Source organism: Syngnathoides biaculeatus, chromosome 9, assembly GCF_019802595.1.
Source record: "Syngnathoides biaculeatus isolate LvHL_M chromosome 9, ASM1980259v1, whole genome shotgun sequence".
Lineage (NCBI taxonomy): Eukaryota > Metazoa > Chordata > Actinopteri > Syngnathiformes > Syngnathidae > Syngnathoides > Syngnathoides biaculeatus.
The window spans coordinates 251,344-276,256 of NC_084648.1; the positions used below are offsets into that span (position 1 = coordinate 251,344).

General features: G+C 39.9%; 1 protein-coding gene across 1 annotated transcript in view; it reads right to left on the bottom strand.

The window, feature by feature from the left end:
• Window positions 1-24,913, bottom strand: part of shoc2 (SHOC2 leucine rich repeat scaffold protein) — a 35,160-nt gene that overhangs the window by 7,364 nt on the left and 2,883 nt on the right. Inside the window, exons 2-6 of the mRNA XM_061830721.1 lie at window positions 6,270-7,304; window positions 5,983-6,120; window positions 5,763-5,893; window positions 5,256-5,444; window positions 3,527-3,649 (exon numbers count right to left, since the gene is read on the bottom strand). Coding sequence (XP_061686705.1) covers window positions 3,527-3,649; window positions 5,256-5,444; window positions 5,763-5,893; window positions 5,983-6,120; window positions 6,270-6,972 — 1,284 coding nt within the window. The 5' untranslated portion in view covers window positions 6,973-7,304. The remainder of the gene's footprint in view (window positions 1-3,526; window positions 3,650-5,255; window positions 5,445-5,762; window positions 5,894-5,982; window positions 6,121-6,269; window positions 7,305-24,913) is intronic.

Consider the following 24,913-nt stretch of genomic DNA (forward strand, 5'->3'; position numbering starts at 1 on the left):
GCAAATATTAATATTGTTTTTTTTAGGCGGTCAAATACTTGTTTGCGGCTGGATCACACAAATAACCAGTTACAAAAAAAGCATACATTGTGATTTCTGGATTATTTTTTTAGATTATCTCTCTCACAGACATGCACCTACGATGAAAATTTCAGACCCCTCCATGATTTCTGAGTGGGAGAACATGCAACATAGCAGGGTGTTCAAATACTCATTTTCTTCACTGTATTTTGTTAATGTAGCCGGGCAGAGCTGCGAGGATTGCACTTAGTGTCCTTTCACCATCTTTACTGTCATAAAGTATTGTGTTTCATAGGTTTTTTTTTGTTGCGCAATCAAGACAAAAGTCATTTTTCTTTTAATTCATCGATTTAAAAAAACAATTGAAGGGTGAGAGTTAGGCTCAGGATACGTTAGTTTTTTACTCATGTTTTTGAGACTGTAGGGTGAAAGCATGTCAGCAACATATTGGAGTTGAAACACAATGAAGTAGTTTATTTTTGGACTTGTGAACTTCAAAATTTTGAATTATGAAGGGAACGACTTCATTTTTGGAACGATGAAATGAACTTTTAACTCATTCTCATAGAAAATGAACTTTCACAACACTGATTCTATAGCATTTCATATCACAATACATATCACAGTTTAAAAAAAAAAAAAATTACCCCATGATTATAGAGCCTGAACATAAATAACAGGCCTACGATAGGTCTCCTTCAGAGACACAATGCCTTTTCATAGCTACTGGTCCACTATCGCTTTTGCCTATATTGTTACGTGATATGTTTAATGCCCTTTTTTCCCCTGTTTGGCTCTTAGTCCAAGCAGAAAGGATGATCTCTATTCCTTTTATGCCAGGTCAGTTATACTGTATCCGTGTAGTTTTTAAGATACCACTGTGATGGGGAAAGTAAATGATTATATATCTAGAACAATGACACATTAGATATTAGTTTTATGGACCTGTAGTAATACACCCTGTGAGTAAAGAGGAAAATATAGGACAGCACAAGGACAGGAAGCATGCAGGACATGCATAGTAAACCCAGCTGTACAACTGAAGTGTGTTGACAGTGGCGATGTAAATTATAAACTTCTATGGGACCAGAGTGAGAGGATACCCAACCAATTTGCATATTCATGAGGTATTTGTCACAAAAAATGAGTGGCCCCCATCACAGGGCAAAAAGGTGTGTGAAGATATATGCAAGTAAATTGACGCAGTTAGGCATGCACAATGACTGACAAAAGTGCTCTGTAATTATTGTGCCTGGACTGGGGATCCCTCCAAATCAATTGAGTGGTGGGATCAGGCCCAGGAGTCCACCTGGGAGCAGCCTGGCGGACGGGACACGTCCCACATAAATTGACGCAGGGCCCTCCACCAGCCTCACAAAGTTGCCCCGAAAACGAGCCACCCAGAGGAGTCCGGAGGGACCCGTGGGCCACTCCGAACCCAGAATGCAGCCAGACCCTGCACAGCCAGTGGGTGAGACGGTGTCCCTTGTTTGATGGAAAGGAGAGTGGATAAGGCGTCCATCAAGGCAACGGTAAGGAGGAAGGCACAAAGCTGTTGCAGGGCATGAAATCGGAGCCCTAATGCCAAGCATCCATCCAGCTTTGTGGTCCCTGCCTCAAGAGCACCACCATGAGGCTAGTGAAAACCCACATCCTCCATTTACTTTGACTGCCATATCCCTAACTTGCAGTCATTGGGCCGACCAGTGTATCAGTGCCTCCCTGAGTGGTGTGGTGCATTAAAATCTGGATAGACCAGTGAGCCGGGGGTCTAGGCACTGTTCCCCCCCACCCTCCACACCCACAAAAACCCAAGACCCACCGCACACAGAGATGGGTTTATGTAGTGTATTCAAAGTAAGGGGATGAGTGTGAGAAATGCATTAAAATCGTGGGGAGCAGGAGGTGGGGTGCCTGGACCAGAAAATGGCACTGAGGTATTGATTCCGACACCCATAACCCCCAACCGTACACTACCCCGCAAGAAACCCTTAATACGTGTATATGACTCGTAGGGGGGAAAAAAAACCTACAACTGTTTGCAGTGAGTAGTGTAAGTGGGCACAGTGAGCGATACAGAGCCATGGCTCCTGTAGTTTGGAATCATCAGGCAAGACAGCCACAGACAGAGGGAAGCTCTACTCAGCCATGGAACTGACATTTTTTTCCTCATGCAATACATTCTCTGATGAGATTTAGCAAGTGATTGATGTTAATAGATTATTTTTCCTGTTTAGTAAAATAATTATTTTTCTCAGCAGTAGGTAAGGCGACGAGTATTGATTGTGAATATTTATTTGTGAGGTCGATTATGCCCAAGTTGCCGATTTACCATAATCTCAGGGAAAGTGGGATCCTGCAACTCAAAATATACGTATAACCAACAGTACAACAATATAACCAAAGTCCCAAAGCTCAAAAGCATTGAATTGGTGTGCATTCCCAAATAGCATGAAAATAGGTGTCTGGGGTACTTTTGGTGCATTGCGTGCATATATTACATGGAGAGAAGCCAATTTTATGCATTGTGTAATGAGTAAAGTTTATTCTATGGACCACTTCAAATTGTATAAAATTTTAGCATTCTAAACCTATTGTTGCATATCTGTATACAGTAATTTTAATAAGCGGAAATAGAAAGATCTTCTTCCCATTTAGTGATTGGTAAATGCAATGATTTAGTGAATGAGAGTAATTTATAAACTTTTGAGAGATTCTATTTTCCTTTGAGGGAGAAGCTTCAGTTTTTGCTTAATAAGATCTCACGGTTCCTTGATAGTTCTGAGTGTTGGTATTTATATTTTTTAATTTTTGCTCTTAATTTATTGTATTGAAGAAAGTTTTGTGCGTTATTTGGAGTTCTTGGAACAGTTCATCACGTGCCCTAAAAATATTATTGTTAAACAGTTATTTTAAGTGGCCAATTCTATGTTGTTCACGTATGCAAAAATAAAAGTATATTGCATTATATACATTATTTCCAAATATGGATCAACTAGTCCTGAGACGACTCCTTGTTTAATTTTATAAAAGGCCAAGATATCTTGGCTGAAATTAGTCAGTGTGGAATTTTTCTTCTGACTCAATAAGGTGGGTTTCTTGTAATAGGAGGTCTCTTTTAAATGTAATTATATAATCCATAATCTTAATTATTTTTCCCTGTGATGAAATGTCATTGACATTCCATGGCACAAAAGTTAAGTGTGAAATTAAAAGGGTGCGTGCATCATGTTTTTTTTTTTGGGTGGAGGGCGTATTGTGTTGACAAATATTTAATGGGTGATAAACATGATATATTTAAGAAAAGCAAAGACAGGGTACATAGAAGAGTAGCAAACAAACGGAACATAGAAAAAGATTTGTGATATTGGGATAATATGGTGTGCATGGTAGTTGTTTGCAGTTCACAAGGAGAGTTATGTTTCACACGTCTCATTCATAGCTGTTTCCAACAGGCCACAAACAGGTTTAATAACAGAGCATTCTACCACTAACTACAGCTCACCTCGAGAGACACCAGACCGCAGACATCTTCTGGGATTTTTGTCAGTTGATTGGTGGCAAGATTAAGCTCCACCATGCTGGTCCATGTGCCAAAGTCCAACGGCAGAGAAGTTAATTGGTTGTCCTTAGGAAGACAATGGCATGCATTTGTATGTTAAATGAGAGACACCTTAGAAGGTCAATAAAACGATCATGTTGTTCAAGCAGCTTGGGTAACAGTGTTAGCTGGTGCCAGAGTTAATTCTTAAAGACTTAAATTCAAATGGCACGCAGCGCCGATGGGTCTGCAAAAAATGTCTTCCCAAATGCCGATTCAGACTTCAGTAGAATTACTGTTCGCAATGGAAACAATGCAAAATTATAACAAAAGGACAAATATATAAGCATGTGCAGGTTTTGCATTACATTAATACAACATTCCCCATTAAGATTAGGTGTTTAAAAAAAAAAACAAAACTTGTGGTTCCAATTTCCCGACTGACCCTAAAAATTCCCGTCAAGCCTAGCATTTTTATACAATGTAATAAATGTCAGGGGCGTGGTTCTACACGGCCACGCGCGCATTCGCAGTGAGCACGCGCTGCTACGGATGCACAGAGTTTAGTTATGTTTGACAGCAGCCACGAAAGGCGGCGGTGTGGCTATGTGCCACTTCATCGTGCGGGCTGATTACTTTGTGAATTTAAGATTTGTTTTTCATGCCACTTGTTGCCAGATGGTTGTGTGCATATGTATATGTGCACGAGTATCAGCTAGCGTAACTGCCTTGTCGCATGTCATAGAGTTACTGAGCCATATCAAGTCAAGTTACGTTTTCATGCTTTGCCATGTCCGATTTTTGACATTGTTTCAGGTTTTTTGGACCAAGCCTTTTGCATTGTGAGTTTTGTACCAGCCTGTTGGACTGCCTTCCCATGTACGACCTCTGGTTGGCAATAAATCTTCCTAAAATCCACGGTTATGTCTTGGCTTTCTGCAAATGGATCCTATCTTCCACCTCAATCGTGACAAAATCAAATGTATCATCTCTGCTAATATTCTAGTGTTTCGCAATGCGAGACGTAATCGTGAATTTTGATCTCGTTATGCACGAGAGGGCGTGGATTAACGATAAGTGACAAGAAAATGGCAGCACCATGTACAGGAGACGGAGTAAAAATATTTTGTTACAAAAATAAAAAAATGAAAAATCTGACCCTAGTTCTGAAATGTAGGAAAATCGGAACCAGATTTTATTTTTTTACCTTACTTAAATTTGGAACTGAAAACTTTCTCAGGGAAAATTTGTCAAAAAAATCTTTTCAGTTAAACATCTTCAGATCTATTTGTGATTGTTATAACATACACTTTTATGATGGGCGACAGTACAGTATTTCTGTTTTAACATGCAGCCAAATGTCATAACATACTGAAAAAAGGGAACTTTCCAACATTCAGATTTTATAAAACTTGTGATTTAATACTGTATATCACAATGATCGTTATGAGTGGGAGTATTTCCCCCCCTCCAATCTCCCATTCAAGAAGTTCCACTTTAATCCATTGAGTTTTCAAAAGCATCTATTAAAGTAGAAACTTTAATAGAGAAAAATATCAGAATATCTATTACCCATTATATCTACAGTATATAACAGAAAACAACATCAGTCATCATGTACTGTACAGAGTTACTTGGCAATGTTGTAGGTATTTGAAGTAAAGGGCAATTTCTTCCAAGACACAACAAGTACCTTCATGTTAAGCTTGCTTAAAACTTTGGCCCTGAAGAAGATTCCAAAGGGGATCTTGTTTATGCGGTTGTGCTCCATATTGAGCGAATAGATGGTTGAAAATTGGGATGGTCCACCCACAGGGTATGACTGGAAGCAGTTTCTTGCGAGTGTCAGGCTGGTGAGGTTGACCAAACTTGACAGGAGACCCTGATTGATGATAAACATATGCACAACAGAAGCCAAATAGGATCAGAAAGGAACCGTTAGAAACAAAGGCAGCTTTTATTTGAAATGGATTTTCTTTTAAACACATATCTTGAGCCCCTAGTGTTCAGCTAAACACAATTAATGCCTTTGAAGTTCTAATACTTAGTGATATTGTTGCTGCCCAAGAGAAAAAAATGCACATCCAAATTGAGTTGCTTTATTTATTCTATCTGAAAATTGTTAGGATAAAAAAAGTAAAAAAAAAAAAAAACATTGAGTGACATGCTTTTTTTTGACCAAGTTGCTAGTTGTACTTACCTCTGGTAACACTGAAATGTTATTGTTTTCAAGATTTAACTCTTCCAGTTCTCGACATTTGGCTAATGATCTGGGAATGGCTGATAATCTATTGTATCTCAGACCCAAGCGGTTTATGCTGGCAAGATTTCCTGAAACACGAGATTTGCAGAATTTTCTATCAATATTACACAATTTAATGCTGACTTAGTGATCATAAAGCACACTTTAAGTGGCATACCTATAGTCTCTGGGAGGTCTAAAAGCTCATTGTGCTGCAAGTCTAGGTTGGTTATTTGTGTGCAATTCCCAATCTCCTTCGGTAAGTGCTCCAACTGATTATGGGCAACATCCAGAGTAATAAGGATTCGAAGTTCCCCTGCAAAACCATACAAACACCTGCAGTCATGATTTTCTAAGAGAATATCAATTACAATCCTCAAACAAAAAAAGCTAAATGCGCTAAACGCTTAAACAGCAACAGCACATAAGGTGACTAGAACTATAGGACATACACGTTTGACTCACCTATCTCTGCAGGAAGCTGCTTTATCTTGTTCTCTCGGATGCTGAGCATTTTGAGCTTGGATAGGTTACGGATGTCTTTTTCTACTGTGGTGATGCGGTTGAAGCGTAGGTAGAGCGTGGCCAGCGATGTCAATCGGTAGACTACTGGCGGGATCTCCCTCAGCTTGTTGTGCCGGAGATCAAGCATGTGAAGCTTCTTTAGGGAGTCCAGTGAGTCGGGCAAGCTGGTTAAGGAGTTTTCGCTCAAGGCCAATGTGAGCAGGCCTGAGAGGCAACCCACCTCAGGTGGTAGGCTCTGCAACTTGTTGCTGTATAGGTAGAGTTCAGACAGCTGTGTCAGCTCCTTGATGGAGGTGGGCAGCATGTGAATAGACCGTTTTGAGAGATCCAATCTCATGGAATTTTCCTCCCGGCACTTGTTAAGCTCCTTAATCACCTCGGCATTGCTGGACTTCTTGCGTGTTCCTGGTGCTGGGTTTGGCCGCTTTATCGTATTGTCAACGGAGAAAGCAACACCCGGTGTTGAGCTGCTGGTGTCCTTCTTTCCATCTTTGGTTTCTTTCCCTTTGGTCTTAGTTTCTTTGCCCCCATCCTTTGCTAGGCCTGCAAGAGCCTTGGCTTCCTTTTCCCTTTCTTTGCCTCCCGATCCACTTTTAGGGTCCTTTTCTTTTGAATCTTTTTCTTTGCCTAAAGTACTACTCATGTCGACGTTATCGGGTGTCTTGTATGGTTGCTCATGAGTTACTTGTTAGGTTACTTATTTAGGAAAAAGATTGACACACACAGGTGAACAGGCTTTTACAGAAAACATCTCTGCAGGACCACACGGTTCTGATTCTCCTTGAGATTTTGTAACACTTTTCAAATGTTTTTTTGCTAAAATGTCACTGAGTAAAAAATCCGTTGAAGACTCTGGACCATGGGATTTGTGGGCCACATGCTTAAGCATTGAAGCTGTATAGAACCATGTGACTCTTAGGTAAAACTTCTGGAATTCCTTGAGGCTCAAAGGATCATCAAAGTCTTGTTAATCCCCTGTTAAAAAAAAAAATACAATCACTGTAAGTAAGTTAAAACTATTGTAAGACATCTGTTCAGCAGTTACAAAGACCTGAAACAGTTTACCCATTGCCGATAAAATGTGATAACATTTTGGATATTTTAGATTGTTTTTTTTTTTTTTTTCAAATACAAATGACTATTTTTAAAGTTTTAGTATATGAGAGGCCAGGGTAGTAATAGTTCTAAGAAACTTTTTTTTTTGGTGTCTCTAACCAGTGTGCACCATAACAGAAAACAAAGGTGAGAAAGAAGGGGGGAAAAAAGTTGAGTGACAGCAAGAAAAAAATTCAGTTGTATCTGCTATAGACAAACTGCTTCATAACTGTCAAAGACGGTACAGGTAATATTAGTTTGGGTTCAAATAATTATAGATACCGTATTTTCCGCACTATAAGACGCACCACATTATATGGCGGGCCTTCAATGAATGGCCTATTTCAAAACATTTTTCATATATATAAGGCGCACCACATTATAAGGCGCATAGAATAGACGCTAGAGTAGAGGGTGGGGTTACGTAATGCATTCATTAGACAGAGCTGCACTAAAGGCTCAATATTGAGTCATATATAAGGTGCCTAACCCTAACCATCGGCTTTTGAGAAAATTAAAGGCTTTCAGGTGCACCTTATGGTGCAGAAAATTCGGTAATATTTTTGTGGGTTGGGGTAGCATGCAAATCCCCTGAAACAAATAAGAACTTTAAAGAAGATTAAGTGAAGGCCTCAAAAAGCCTTTCAAAAGAAGAATCCAAGTCTGTCAAAGTCAATGTGTCGCAGGCTTGATGCAGTTATTTCAGGTAAGGGTTATGCTACCAAATATTAAATGTTATTCACAAAGTTAATTTAATAATGTCTGTTCCAATACTTTTTATCACTTAAAAAAGGCTACGGGTTGCAACAAAATGTGCTCTGCCCTGAGTTGTTAATTATCTAGATGTAACTACTGTACGATGAAATATAAACTGGAATTCTGAACTTTTGTCATATTCACCTTTTGATCTGAAACCCAAATATCTTCAGTATACAACAAAGGAATAGACCATTCAGTTCCAATACTTTTGGAGGGGATTGTACACGTTAAGCTGCAGCCGAAAGACATGTTTGGATGAGGATCAGAACTAAGTGAAAAGGTTAGCACTGCTGAGACTAATCTTTAGAAGTAGCCTTCAAAGCATGCAGCCTCCACAACAAGCGGTCATATGACCTTTCGGGAAAAATCACAGCACCCTTTACATGGCCCAAAGTTTGACAGATCCTTCTCACAATTAAATCATAAATCAAAGGGCTAACGTGTGTCTGATCTCCGACAGGCATGTCCATGTGTAAAATAATTATAAACATAGAATGAGAAATACCAGATCCCCTCTTTGTCATCTAGTCCAAACTGAACAAGAAACTTCCTTTTATGGTGGTATGTTCTGCGTCCCTAACAATGTGCTTCAACATAGCACACAACACAGTTATTATTAGATTGTGCTTTTATACATGTATATAAGTGAGACAAAATGAAACCAAGTATTATGTTAATTTGTTTTTCAACACTCTACACATACCACTTGTTGCCTGCAGGGAATCAACCAATCAAGGGGTGTATATATATCCTCATAATTGTATAAGGGCAACTTTTGAGCAAATAATTAGCTAAAAGGAAGTTCAGGTGAACAAATTTGAGAAATGATGAAGAAAAAGATCACAGCAGTATTTGGAAAAATAAGAGGGCAGATCAAAATAAAAAATGTTAATATTAAAATGTTATGGCTGTGTAATTCACAACATTAAATACCTTGTGTTTTAGTTGAATCATTGTCAACAATCTGTTCTTTGGTGAGTTCAGATTGCAAAACAAAATGTAAAAAGACTTCTCTTTCCCCAGCCACTTCATCCAGCTCTTCTGGGGGTATCTCAAGGCATTTCCAGGCCACCCAAGAGATGAAGTCTCTCCAGCAAGTCTTGGATCATCCCCAGGGCCGATTTCAGGTGGGGCGTGGCCATAACACCCCACCATGGAGGAGTCCAGGAGGCATCCAAGGCATATGCCCCACCCACCTCATCTGGCTTCTCCAAATGCGGAGGTCATAACCATAGTTGAGGGTAGGAACGTAAATTAATCAGTAAATTGAGAGCTTCATCGTTTGACTTGGCTCCCTCTTTACCACAATGGACCGATAGAAAATCAGCATCATTGCAGACACTGCAGTGATCCGCCAGTCGATCTCCCACTCCCTTCCCTCACTTGAAAACAAGACCCCAATATAACTGAACTCCTCCACTTGGGGCAGGATCTCATATTAGACATGGAGATAGTATGCCACCATTTTCTCAATGACCACTGTCCATTGACCAATATCAGCATGTAACATATTGATTTTCTTTTGTTGTAAAGCAGAAGCTGTACTTCATCGGCCACACAAATGTCGCCTTTCTTCTTCTTCTCCACCACCATTGTTGTTAGAATGTTTACGTAGTATGCCTTATTAGCTATTTAAAAACTGAAAATGAAGTAGATCGGTTCCGTTTCCATGTGGACATGGCCCAAGAAGGGACGTCATCCGGTAGCACTTTGTTTTGGTCTCCACCATATCTTCTTTTATCCTGTCACACAAATCACCCCATAACATGATGTAACAAGTGATGTCTTGTTTTGGTCTCAAATTTGAACAAATGTGTTGTAAAACAAGGCTAAAAAAGTTCCAAAAAAAATTAGCTTTTTTAAGGAATGCCTGCAATCATGTGCACGTGGACACCGCTCTAAGTCACAGGGCCAGTGGTGGGGAAACTACAGTCCACGGGCCACATCCGGCTCATTGAACAATTAAAGCTGGACCGCCAAAGATTGGTACAGAATTGCCCGAAACATACCACAATAATGACTGTAATCATTGGCGCTTGTACGTAATACCGGCTGGTTCCACCCTGTTGTGCTGTAAAGCCCAGTGGTTCCACCAGGTGGTAGGTCCAGTGATACATTGAATTGACTGTGGCTATTTAGTTTGTATTTTGACGTTGATGTCATGAGCAAACATCACACTGGAGCCCTCGGCATTGAAAACACGCCGTGCCAAATGCAATGGCAGATGAACGAGAGTGTTTTCAGATTTTTTTGACACTCTGAGACTGAAGCTTTTTTGAGGAAGAAAAGATCTCAGAAGCGAGTGAAGCAACCAGGGCTGTTTTACCCTATCGTTTCGAGCCATATGTAGACAACGTGCATCACTTCACCGCTGACGCCAGACTCCACTACAGACACAAGTGAGTGGGCCGACGAGGAGGACAAGAGACCCGGCGAAATATTCTAAATGACTGGCCCATAATTGTTCGATTTACAACTCTTGTGTATGTAGCGTACTCTGGAGGACCCATGTCAGGTGAAGTAAATATCATGGATGTTATCGATATTAATTGAGAGCTATGTGTTATGTGTGTTTATATTTTTATTTTAGTTATTCATTATTCTCTTTATTTTCCTTTCTAACGTACTTTATTAATTACATACATTATTAAGTTATGACACGGATCTTTTGTTACGTTCTGAGAGAAGGGGACTCTATTACGCCATTGGACGCGGATTTCTGGAATGTTTGAGAAATGCCTATTAAAGGACGAGGATGGCTGTCAACGGAACTTCTTACTACTACTACTGATGCTTTTGGACAAGTACACAGACACCAGACTGCCTTCTGTCTTTTGGATATTTCCAGAACATTTGCCTAATTAGAAGATTTGCTGGAAATAACATTCACCTATTTGGAAAATTCGTTAAGACTTTTGGTGACTATGCATTGTTTGGCTGGTTAGCTTGTGTTACACACTACTAAACTGTCTTTGTACATGTGTTTTGTGTTGGTTTGTTATTGTTTTGTTTTGTATTGAACAATACAAAATCAAAAACAAAAGTCTGACACAAATGAAATCAGATCAACTGTCCTGCCACACTATTGAACATAGAATATCAGACACTTGCATGGATACTTATTCACAGTTGCACCCACACTCTGACTTGTTGGCCACCCCTATTGAATAGGGTCATGGCTGTACATTTATGGACTTAAACCAGCTGCCTAGGAATAAGAAATATTGTTTGTACTACTACATGTTTAGAAAGTATTAACATTCAATTTAAAATGAAGAAACCTCAAATTAAGTATTTGCTTCATTTGACTTCGCCAAAACCCTCTTCTGTTTGTGTACAAGACTCACTTTACTCTCATTCCTCTCTGGCCAAATGTGCTGTTTTTCACCAACTTGACAAGGTTATACGACTTACAGATCATCAGATGGTAACTACCATCTGTACTACACTGGCAATATGTCACACAGTGACTACACCAAGCAAAAGTACGAATAAGTGATGTTATGGTTGGTAAATGGTTGCACACACACAAACTCACAAAATCAACGGTACTCAGAATTAACAGATATTCCCCATGGTGAACGTTAAGTTCATGAGATAAACTAATGTTGAACTCATTTGTGCTATGTTAATTTCACCTTTATACGTCAGGTCCCACAACCCGGCGTTAATTTGGCAGAGAGTAAGGTCCATGTTAGAACAAACAAGTGCTCGCCTTGCATTTCGACATGAAATGCTTACAAACTTTCACAACATTCTATTTTTCCCTCTTCTTAATCTACCGTGAAATCGCGTTTTCGTAGAGTGTACCCACTCAGTCAATCAAACAGCTTTCACTTCCGCCTTTTATTTACAATGGATTGGTATCAAGTGAGTTGTGTCACATACACCACTACATTCATCAGTCTATGAGACAGTGTCTGTGGTAAAACTAATTTGCAGCTTTGGTATTCAATGTGTTTTGGAGGCGCAAAATGCCAATTTTAACTTACAAACAGTGATGCAAGAGCACTTAATTTGAGATTTGAGCAGAGGTAGGTAAACTCTGGCCTGCAAGCCACAGCTGCCCCGTTGATCATTTCAATCCAAGTCGCAATAGATTGATACAGAATCGCCCAAATCATATCAAAGTCAAGACTGCACACATCTGACCTTGTCCTGTAATGCCGAGTATTTCCATGAGGTTGTGCTGCAATGTCTAGTTGTTACAGCAGGGTGTCCTGTATTGCTCAGTGGTTCCACTCGTTAGCACAGTAGGTACAGGGATACATGGAATTAACTTTGGCTGTTCTTTTTTGACTCTACTACTGTGCTAAACCCTTCTTCAACCATAAGTGGGCCAAAGAAAAGAAAAGGCAACAGAGTGTGCACCAAGTGTTTGCTATAGAATGGACTACTAAATACTTTTTTACTGAAGTCTGGTCCAAGGCTGTTCATCAAATTTAAGAAACCATTGCGTTTTTAGAGAAATATAGCTTCAGCAGTTACTTTCTACCAAGCATGCTGATTATGCTAACCTCCAATCAATGCAGGAACTGATAGCTACGGCTCAGCGGTTAAACTAAACCGTGTAGTTTTAGCAAAACACTTATCTGACAAACTCCTATCCAAGATTCAGTTATCCAGCCTCCTGAACCACAAGGTTTGACCACCACAGAGCGACCGTGTCCGACAGAAGCAACAGAGAGAGGGAACAATAAAGTTTAGCATTTCTCTCTCGAATTCTGTACACCAAATACTATGCACTCAGTCGTATCAACATATCCAGTTTAAGGATTGAAGTTCATCAGGCATAAATGAGAATAAAATGCATAAAATGTTAGTAGTAACAGTGAACAAAATGCATGTTAGTTGTAAAAATAAAATTTAAGAATGCTAAATATTTTCCAGTCAACCAATAAATTATTAACATTTATTTCTAGGCGTCAAGGATTCAAACATTCTGTACACAATCGCAATGTGGAGTAAATATCTTTTATGGCGTCGATCAATGATGAAAGTGATTGGATCGGCGAACGACAACAAAGCCGATCAATATAAAATTCTTATTATCTGCCGATACCAATCAAGCAAATCCGATCAGTGTTCAGTCTACTTGTTAGCTGGCTCAATGTTGTCATAAATGCAGTAACTCACATTTGAAAAATGTTAGGGTGTGGTCCACCAGTCATGCCTGCAGATAAAAAGTTGCAAGTGTGTGATTCTGTTTGTATATATGAGTGTAACCCTGTTAGATCGGAGGGGGGCAGTGTCAGGTTAACTAGGGAGTAGAAATGGTCTGAGCAGCAGCTTGTTAGAGATTGTGTGCTTCAGTGTTTTTAAAAAAAAAAAAAATAAATAAATAAATAAAAAGACGGGCTGTGGTTCACTGCGCTGGATCGGTATTCATGTGCGCAGAGAGTGTGCGACGAGTGCGCAATTGCACAGTGGTGCAGCTTAGAGGGAACATCGGTCAAGACTACACAAAATAAGCAACGTCTTTATCTTTGTAGTTCTACTCTTAATAAATTTTACGCACGTGATTTTTTGTGCTCGACTGTGCAGATTTGCTAGTGCGATGGCACGCAGGCGCATACGCGCCCATAAATCACAGTGATTGTAGACTCATGTTATTGTTTCACTAGCTGGAATGGACTCCAGTGCTCCTACGACGCTTGCGAGGATAAGCAGCTTGGAAAATGGCCATCGACACTCAACCAACTAACTTCACTGAAGTTCTGCATGGTGTAGGATGACCCTCAGAATGACTGACACAGCACAAAGCCTCCTTTGCACAACACAATTATATTCCAAGTGTTACACTGAGGCAACTGCTCATTTATTTCAACAAAGTTACACACTTGTAACATCACTCTTTGCAGCTCCTGTTGGAGACAACTACCGTATTTTTTTACTATACGTTGTTCCGGAGTACAAGTTGCACCAGCCATAAAAACGAAGAAAAAAAACCCATACAAATCACATTGATGTATAAATCGCATTTTTGGGGGGAAATTTATTTCATAAAGTCCAACACCAAGAAAAACCAGGTCATTTAAAATTTAAATAAACAATTTAAAATAAAAATAGAATAGATGCAACAACATGCTGAACGGTATGTTTACGTTACATGACAAAACGTGTTTGGTACGTTAACATAATATATTAAGAGTTATTCCGATAACTATAGGATAAATCACATACTAAGTTTACCAAAACCATCAATGTCACTCCAAATATCCGGTAACTAAAATCCAATGAAATCTTCATCCTCTGTGTCACTTCTAAACAAGTCCACCAACTCCAGAGGTAGACCAAGGAAAGCTTCCTCTTCTACGTCGCTTATGTCACTCAACGTTTGTTGCAGTTACAACTGGCCTATTCCAGCTTTTCTGAATCCCGACAGGATGATTTTGGTTGTCACGGAAGCCCATACTTTGTCGAGCCATCCAATGACATCCCGGAAAGTTGCATGGCGGATTTGCCTGAAAGCTGTGCTCTCCATCGGTCATCCAACTGCTCCCACAACAGGGGTCAGGAACCTATGGGTTGCGAGCCATACCTGGCTATTTTGGTGGTTGCATATTGGCTTGCAGAGCCCTCATAACGACATACTGTACATGTGATTTCTGTCGTGCAGGCAATGCAAATGATGCAGAGACAGTTTGTCCTAGTGAGGTTGCCGTAGTCCACAGGCTTCGTGTCGAACGGTGATTATGTCGGAACAACTACGTAATTATTAAAACACTTTTGACAAAGGTCGCTCAAAGAAAACTATATAAGGAGTACCAACATTTTCAATAAGAATGGACAGCCTTTGTGGAGAGGGAGGATTTTGCTGTTTGTCTTCATTCACAGATGGGGAGTATGCCAAAGCATTCATCCTCGATGTTGCCAATAAACATTTTGTCCACTTCACATAAAAACAAGATGATCAAAAAGACATGCCTTTTTGTCGGCAAGAACCATTCACCATCATGATGGCAAATCAAATTGCATTACGTACATGGTAAACGGACGGAAGTCTCAATGCCTGCATGAAGCTTCATCTAACAAGGCATAAAGTACAAGAAGTCGCATTCATGGTAAGAAGTACTTTTGTCATCTATGATTAGCAACATCATGTTATTTTAAATAATCTGCAGAATATGATTTTATCTTCAATGGCATTTTTTACAGCCCTTCTCAGTTATAAGTTACACCTAATGTTGAAATGCTGAATTTTCAGAAGTAGTAGGCACAGAAACACGGGCCTAGAGCGCCCTCTGACAGTTGTCAGTGTGAAAATAACTGATAAGCGATTCGAAAAATGGATGGATGTAATATTAATAATTTCACATATAAGTCGCACTGGAGAATAAGTCGCATCCCGGCCAAACTATGAAAAAAAAAAAACAAAACTGCGACTTATAGTCCGAAAAATACAGTATGTCTTTGTCTGTGTTCTTCGTTGATTTTTGACACTTTCTTCTTTTGGATTGACAGTTTGTAGGCATTGAAACTACGAAATGAAATTCTGAAATTTGAACGATTCCGAGAGAAACAGAATGTTAGTGCCAGTTCCAATCCATTCGTGATTCTCAATGCCCAACCTCACTACCAAGGTTACAGCATAGCTGCTACTTCAGTAAAGGCTTCTTTGTACTCTTGCACGTTTGACAATGCCTGCATTGCATCATGTGACCTACGCATTGCCGGTGCAGCACCTCTGCGTAACTTGCCACTCATATCAAAAAAGGTTGCTACGCTTTCAGTCACATCCTGTGATGACATACTCACCGTTTCATCTTGATCACATACCACCTACGCTGCCACCTTCTTGAACGATTTTACAGCATTATTAAACGCATCGTGTGGTCATTGAGGTCCATTTGATCAAGCAGACACTGTTCCAGAGTCACTATTGTTGTTGCTTTGTTGCTCGTTTTGGAAAATAAAACAGACTACCAGAAATAACCAAAAAGTGCTGAGGAAACTCCACTCTGTGGCATTGTCGCCAATACCAGCTGTAGCAACACATCTGACTTGGAGAAGAACTGCAGCAATTTTCAAAACCACGCAGGTGGGTTGTGCTCGAGTATAAAAGGTAAACTACGCACAGGATAGCCGCAATAATGTAAGCACCATTACCGCCCAGGCAAGTATAAAGAAGCCTTTATGTCGCAATCAATTGGGCGAAAGAGGTGCCTTGTTGTTCACGCCGGCCTTCTTCCCAGCAAACGCTAACCCGCAGGCCAACATCAGCAGCTAGTGGACTACTTTGCAAAGCCACATTAGAGCAAGCTATCCGCAGGCCGCCCCCACTGCTCCGCCTTAAAGAGATGATGGGTCAAATTATTTAAGTATTTTGTAACATCAGCACTCTTAAGTCGTATACTAGTGAGTGTTTATGTCATGTTGAAAGTTGTAGGTGTAAGAATATCACATGGACAATCACCATTCCAAGTACCAATTGCAACATATCTCTCCATCAATTCATTCTAGTAGTCCCAAAAACAAAATAATGAAATAGGTCCACGTCATACACAGATATCGGTGCAAAATTAAACCTAACGTACAACTCTCTTGCAGCACAGTCCAACACTGACAACCGGGATTCAAATCTGGCCTCACAGGTGTGGAGCTTGAATAGTGTCTGCATGGGTTTTCTCCAGGTACTCTGGTTTCCTCCCACATCCCAATAACATGCATGGGAGGTTAATCTAAGACTCTAAATTGCCTTGAGGTGTGAATATGAGTGTGACTGGTTGTTTGTTTACATGTGCCCTACAATTTACTGACGACCAGTTCTGGGTGTACCTCGCCTCTCGCCAGAAGATAGCTGGGATAGGCCCGAGCATACCCGTGACACGAGTGAGAATAAGCAGTGCAGAAAATGGATGGATCGATACTTCCCACTCATCAAATGATGTGTCCACATTTTAAATGAAAACATTACATTCTACAAAATCCTTTGGGAAAATAAACTATTAAAACATATAGAGAAGGATTGGCAAGACTCAAGAAGATCACAAAAACGTTTTTCGGTTCGCCTGCTTTTTTCTCTGTGCCCCTCTTGTACCTTGAACCTTCATGCAATACCAAAAGCTTTCCTTCAATATTGCAATAATTCATACTGTGATGTTAAGAGATACAGATGTATTACATCTCTATAGTGTAGGTTATCAATCCAAATTAGGATTACGGCGCCACAGTAGAACGAGACATCCGTCATGTACTAAGGATCTCTGAAAAGGCAATATTTTTTTTCAATTAATTGACTCATTTAAAATGTCAAAATGGAAAACACATGGGACTCTAATCTTTTGAACACAAGAATAATGCAAATAATCTGGTCAAAAGTATTTGAGCACAGCCAGAGTGACCTTACTTTGCGCTAACTTCTGGTGCACATTTACCCCCCCCCCCCAAAAAAAAAAAAAAAAAAAACACCATCCTTTAACATTGCCCTTGTTTCAGTGAGGTGTGCAAAAAGCTTACATAATATGCTGACATCACAATTTGACAGTCCAATGTCCAAAGTATCCACTGTATTTGAGGCACATTTTCCTGAAAAATATTTTACAAACTTAGTGTATGGAAAGGACCTATCTAATTTTAGTACTATCTTGTTATTGTCAAAGAAGAATTAATGAACCTCCAAATGAAAATAAATGTAAATAACGAACTTTGTCAAATATTGTCTATGAAGTCCAACTGTGACTAAAAAGCTGATGACAAATTGGAGACTCAGCTCAGCTTTAAAAACATGTGTGGTAGGTATTTTAAATAATTTCAATTTTCCTCTGAGTGCAAGTATGAATTAGGGCAACAAGATATGGTCCAAAACCAATATCACGATAAGTTAAGGTGCTATTGCAATACACATGATCAGGGTTAGGAAGACTGTAGGGCTGTCACTATCGAATCTTTATAGAATCGATTATCTTATACGCTGTACATAATTGGAGACAAAATTTAGTCTTTATTTAACGGTTAGCATTCATTGTTAGCATTAGGAAACCAGCGATTACCATTTTAGGTTAAAAAAAATGTGCTCGTTCATACATGATGTATGCCCATTTTCTCTTCAAAATTGCATCCATCCTTGAACCATCTTACAGGCATGCAGCTGCCTCGGTTTGATGCTCCCGAGTACTGTCTGTTTTGGTGTTTTTCGTTCGACTCTGGACTCACATACAAAAGGCAAGACTTGGTAACCATCTTACCCAGACTCCCCCCCCCCCAACAACTTTTGCAAGTCCACTGAAGTTTTTCCCCAAAGTTACTCAATGCAGCATGCAACAGTCTGCAGTCTTTAGCGTGTGGAAGGGAAGGCAACATCACATAGGGAAGCGTGCTAGGATCCAAGAGAGTAGTCGCGAGAAAGGACACAGATTTGCGTTCCAGTCAATTCACCTCGCAAGCCTACCCTCCCTTCCCAAAAAAAATGGATGACCCTAATTTTCTGATAAAGACCAGCAAAGACTTTAGACATTCCATCGCACTGTGTTTCACCAAGACGTGGCTGTACGAGCGGATTCCCAACAGCCATTACGCTCCCTGGCTTTGAGCTTCATTGGGTGGAGTTGTCGGGGAAAACAAAAAGGCGGTGGGATATGCTTCTATATCAATGAAAAATGTTGCATGGACATCACACAACACAGGAGACGCTGCAGCCCGATTTTGGAGTTGCTGTTTTTAAATTGTAAGCAATTCTATTCACCACTTTCATTCTTGTTGGTGTCTATATTCTGCCTCAATTTAGCATGAACGCAGCACATCTACCTGTAACTCTCACTCAACAAGGAAAAAGGAGATTGAGAAAAAACACCCAGACTCACACCTCATTATTTTTGGTGATTTTAACTAGGCTAAACTCAACCACTAACTCCTTATATACAAGCAGAAGATAGACAAGGGAAAATAACACTAGACCGATGCTATACTGCAGTAACAAAGATATTGTGCCAGTCCTCAATCATCTCTAGGCTCCTCTGATCATTGCTTAATCTACTTAATACCTACATACAGGCAAGTACTTAAACGCGCAGTCTTCAGTAAAATCAGTGAAAAACAGGACATGCGGCAACAATTGAACTTCAAAGCTGTTTTGACTGCACAGATAGGAGTGTCTTTGAAAACAAAGCTAACAGCCTACACAAACATAAGGATGCTATTACATCATATGTCAGTTTCTGTGAGGTGTGTGTACCAACAAAAACTTTTCATACGTTCAATAACAACAAGCCGTGGTTTACTGCCATACATAAGCAACTTCACCAGGCTAAAGAGGTATCATATTGTAGTGGGGATAAGGCCCTGGAAAATCGCACTCGAAACTATCTGACTAAAGAAATTAACATTGCAAAAAAGAATTTTTCAGCACAGCTGTAAAAACAGTTCAGACTCCAAATCAGTCTGGCATGCATTAAAATCACCAACAAATTGCAAGCAATGGTCTCCCCAAGTGGAGAACAATGGAGCTTTCCGATGGCGATCTTAAGCTCTGCCCCCTTAGCCATGTCCCTCATGCTTCCAAAATAGGGACTGAACATAACATGTTTGAAGTCGATTCTCTATCGTGTATTCCGAATAATATTGCAGTATATTTCTTGCCAAACGTGTCAGACTTGTCCAAGAGAGTTCTACAGAGAGGTCTCAACTATTTCCGGCAAGGATATGTACACAGAATTAAGATTTTGGACGGAGCAGAACACAATGTCAGAGTTACAGCAAAATAATGGCGATCGATGCAAAAAAGTTTGACGCCTCACAAACTTCATATTAAAATCCAACGGGATAACATAGTGGAATCGTACTACACATGTAACGCAGGGTAAGTACTTTTTACTTGGAAAGATCATGAGTAATATCATTGCAGTCTTTCTAAGTGAGTTAGGTTTGATTTTCTACAAGTGCATTTAAACAATGGTGATTAACTCAGTCAGTACCGTAGTCAACATATGAAAAAGTTTGACTTGGCTCGTAAACGAACCCAGTGCTCTGCTTAAAAGTCTGATGTGATACAAATAAGCAAATAGACATTTCTCTTGGATGACACCGCGCACTTACGTATCACTAACCCGCCTCTTCGGCATAAAACATTACACACTTCATTCAGAAGGTCAGTGATACACTAACAAAGTGAAAGTTGTTCTCCTGAAATGTATAAAGCACTGATGATAATTAAATCAAACTCGGAGAAGATACTTCTCCCTCACTTAGCTTCAAACATAGTCTTGCGTTTGTTGATATTGTTCACATTTAGTTGTACGTGTGGTCTTCCACAAGCCTTAATCCATCGTAGACACTTCGTCAACTGTGGTTTAGGCTTTGAAAAATGAAATCAACCAGGCCCCTTGTAACCTAGCAGGATATTTTTCATCAGAATTGCACATTCCCCAAGCGCATCCGAGGACCATTTTCTTTGTAACATTAAGCGCTCGCTACTGACAACCAGTATTGCTTGTGGGACAACATTGCCACAGGGGCGTGTCAAGCCAGGGGTTAAAACAATGCGACTATCTGATTGGCTATTATTGTACGAGTGATTGACAGGTCGGAAAGATCCATCGTAGACAAGCCAACGACTTACAGATTCGAAAAGGACACTTTCACACCACACTCCCACCATTCCGCACCACAGACCACTTCAAAAACATGTCTTCTGCATTAACAGGACGTGAGACGCATATTTAAACAACAAAACATTAACAAAGTGGCGGGCCCAGACCTTGTGTTCCCAGAATGCCTCAAAGTCTGTGTGGACCAACTGGTTCTAGTCCTCACAAAGACGTTCGACAGATCTCGAACTGTGCGAAGAACCATCGTGCTTCAAACGCTTCACTATCATAACCGGTTCCCAAGAAACCTGTAATCTCAGGTCGGAATGACTACAGGCCTTTCACTTTGATGTCTCAATATCGTGGGGACCTAGGCCAGGATCATGTTCGTGGACTTCAGCTCTGCGTTCAACACCATGATCCCAAACTCCTCTCCTCCAAGCTTCTCCAACTCATCGTCTCGCCTGTCATATGCCAGTGGCTTTACAAGATCCGAAAGAGCAGGCCACAGTGGGGACCCCAAAGTTGTGTCCTGACCCAGCCACCGTTTTCTCTCTACACAAACAACTGCACTTCGACGCACCTGGCTAATGGTTTCTCCGTCGATATGCATGGAAATACCATTGAAATACCCCTCGCTGAAATACTTGATGCCCTGCTGTCTGCTCTTCAACGATATTTCACCATTTGGTAAGAATGCAAGTGAAAAATCAGCTGGTAAATCAGACAATTTTGCTCTCGACTTTTCTTCCTGCGACACCATTTTGTCTAATGTTTGTCTGAGGTTAGCAACAGTGGGGTGACGTGACTTCAGGAGGCGTGGTTAAGTGCCCTGTATGGAGGGACAATTGACTGAGGAATATCTGCAACACTTGCACAATCAACATTGTCCCAGATTACTACATAACTAGTCACGTTAAACTGCATACATTCCTTGAAGTCTTGACACTCTTTGCACAATGGTCATTGCACTGGACAACTGCTCACTGAGGCACTCTACCTCCTCAATGCCAGAGGAGTCTGCATCCTTTGTACAATTGTCCCAACAAAAAAAAAAAACAGTTCCATCATTGCCAAATAACCGGCAACCTTGATTGCTCTGTGACTATTACCACAATGTCTTTATGTCTCACTTAGCAGCTCCAACTACCAGAGACAAATTTCTTGTACGTTTCCAACATACTTGGGTAATAAAGATAATTCTGATTACAGATCGAGTAGTGTCTTATAAATCACTGACAGATACTCCTCTGTTGATTTTGGCAATGCTTTACACTCACTCAAGAGCAACAAATGTCCGTAAATCAATGTTGATCGGCCAATAGCTCCGGGCAGTGCAAATTTGTTCCGGGAGGCACAAATACACTTAATAATATTGTTTATTGCCTCGAGGCAGAAATGTTTTCGTTAATCAATTCTTAGTTGTGGACTTAACTGAGGCAAACATTTTTTTCCCCACAGCCCAAGAAGAATGTATGTGCTAATCAAATCAATTTCCAGATTCCGTTGAAATATATAATTGAAATGTTCACATCCGATTAGAAGCAAATTATCTCATATCTAATTGAGGCGGCATGGTGGCACAACTGTAAATTGTTGGCCTCACAGTTCTGAGGATTGGAATTCAAATCAGGGCCCCGTCTATGTGGAGTTTGAATGCTCTCCCCGTGCCTGCGTGAGATTTTTTCGGGCACTCTGGTTTCCCCCCACATCCCAAAAACATGACCCTAGGCATGATTGTGAGTGCGACTGTTGTCTGTCTCCTTGTGCCCTGAGATTGGCTGGCAACCAGTTCAGGGTGTACTCTGCCTCTTGGCCAATGACAGCTGGAATAGGCTCCAGCACCCCCATGACCCATGTGAGGATAAGCAGCTCAGAAAATGGATGGATATCTACTTATGACAGGGCCTGCAATGAATGATGTTATCTGAACACGTCCTTATGTACTTATATTTGACTTGAGGTTTCTTTATATCAGGGATGAGAATGACCACCATTTTGGAAACACGCTGAAAATGTCTGCCTTGGGGGATGAGGGGTGCGCCCCGCTTTGGGCATGAACATTTTTTATAAAATACACTGTTAAATGGTGACCTCTGGTTATTTCTAACATTGTAAATACAGGGCAATCATAATATTTTGAAAACTTAAAATATGAGTCCAAACAACCAAAATAATTTTGCCAAACTTCAGACATAAAAGTGTAGACTGAGTGCAATTTATATCAAATAGGCCACTCCGCTTACAATTTATACTTCAGAAATAAGTAAACACGGAATTTGTTCGTGTGTGTGTATCTATCTATATATATATATATATATATATATATATATATATTATATATATATATATATATATATATATATATATATATATAAATAAAAGAGAGAGATCATGAAATACAAAAGTGAACAATAAAATGCGTGATCTACAGGGCCAATGCTACAGATAGGCCTACTCGTATTAACAGTTGTCAATTATATAATATTTGAGAAATTTACATCCAACTTACCTTTGTGTTTCCTGGTTTGGCTATGTTCCTGGATATTTTTTGCTCCTATCGGAACACAGAGTGCACAGCACTTTGCTGGGAACATTCACTTGTTGTATCTCTTCGGGTAGACATGATACACTTTCAATTTCTATCTGCACAGTTACACTTTTTTCAAGCCATGCCCATCTGAAACAGTTTTTTACCCTTGGTTTTTATCAGTTTCCCTGGCACGATGATTTCACTCCAAGACTTTCACCAAACAGTTTCTCCCCACCTGACGCCATAGCCTTCCTATGCTACAGTATATGCTATCATTATTACGGACTGCAGTGGTACTTCCGGGTCGGCAGTGTCATCGGCACGACTGATGCCACATTTCTTTTAAAAGCAGCTGCACAACTAGCCATTGTAGTCGACATTTTTTTGTTTTGTCTTGGTTTAAGTTAAAACAATCTCACGAGCAGTCGTTTCGGATCTCAGGTGCAGTAGCAACAAACATGCTACACTAACAATAATTAAATGCTAGCTCCCCAAGGAGGTCATAGAGTTCAGGTTGGGGGGGCGCACATTATCGTTATATATATATATATATATATATATATATATATATATATATATATATAACATCGAATATCATATCAAAATGTATATGTATACCTTTTTTTCCTACCACCCTATGTACCTGTATACAACTATACAATGTGATTGTATGTTTTATTTTTCATACATACCTAAATATAATGCCCTCTATTAACTTTTGAAAATATTTTTGGAAGAATTTGCACATTATTTTCAAGAAATTACAGTAAAAGCTGCACGAATGTCCATGGCAGACTGCAACAGCAGCAGATTAATTTTGATGATGAAAGTTATCCAAGATTCATTCAACACTGATCATGGCAGATGAGTGACGAGAGATACTGCTTACTCGCAGCTAGGGTATCGAGCTGGTAGTAGACAAGAAGTTTCCAGTCAGCCTGGGGTACACATTTCTTTGGCTCTCTACACCTCTTTAAACAGATCTTGGCCACACTGATGGATCATGGTGCTGAAAGTAAGCCATTTTAAACTATCGAGGCGTTTTGACAACTCCCTTTTTTTTGTACATTGTGACCACAAAAAACTACAAACATAACACACGGGGGATCATGGATAGTTTTCAAGTAATGATACTGGATTTTTTTATTTGTTGCCCTATTGTTTTTGAATTGTACAAGGAGTGAGAGATTGAATTGATCCAATCATCTCATTGTAATACAGATATCAATTGGGATTTACTTTAGGGTCCAAGTACGATATGATTTTTAATCAATCTTTTGATTTCTCCAAAAAAACAATACAAATGTTAAAATCAACCTTTTGAATCATGAAATGACCAGTATAAGGAATCAAGAACACACTACAGGTGGATTTTGAATATGAAAATTAAATATTCTCAGTTTAAGATACAAAAACACCTATGCACATTTCTGGATGGGCGATGAAGTGTGCCGTTTTCTTTGAGAGGGAGATCAGTACAAAGTGAAAGAAAAAAAACATTAGGATTGGACTTTATGGCCACGATATAGTCAACTTAGACACGTGCAACAACCCGTGTTATATAAACTTTACATCGAGCTTATCTCCCTTGGTATTTTTAGCATTTTATGCTGAGTTACTGATCAGCTTCAATGTCATAATTCAACGATCCGATCAATGATGTGATTGATCAG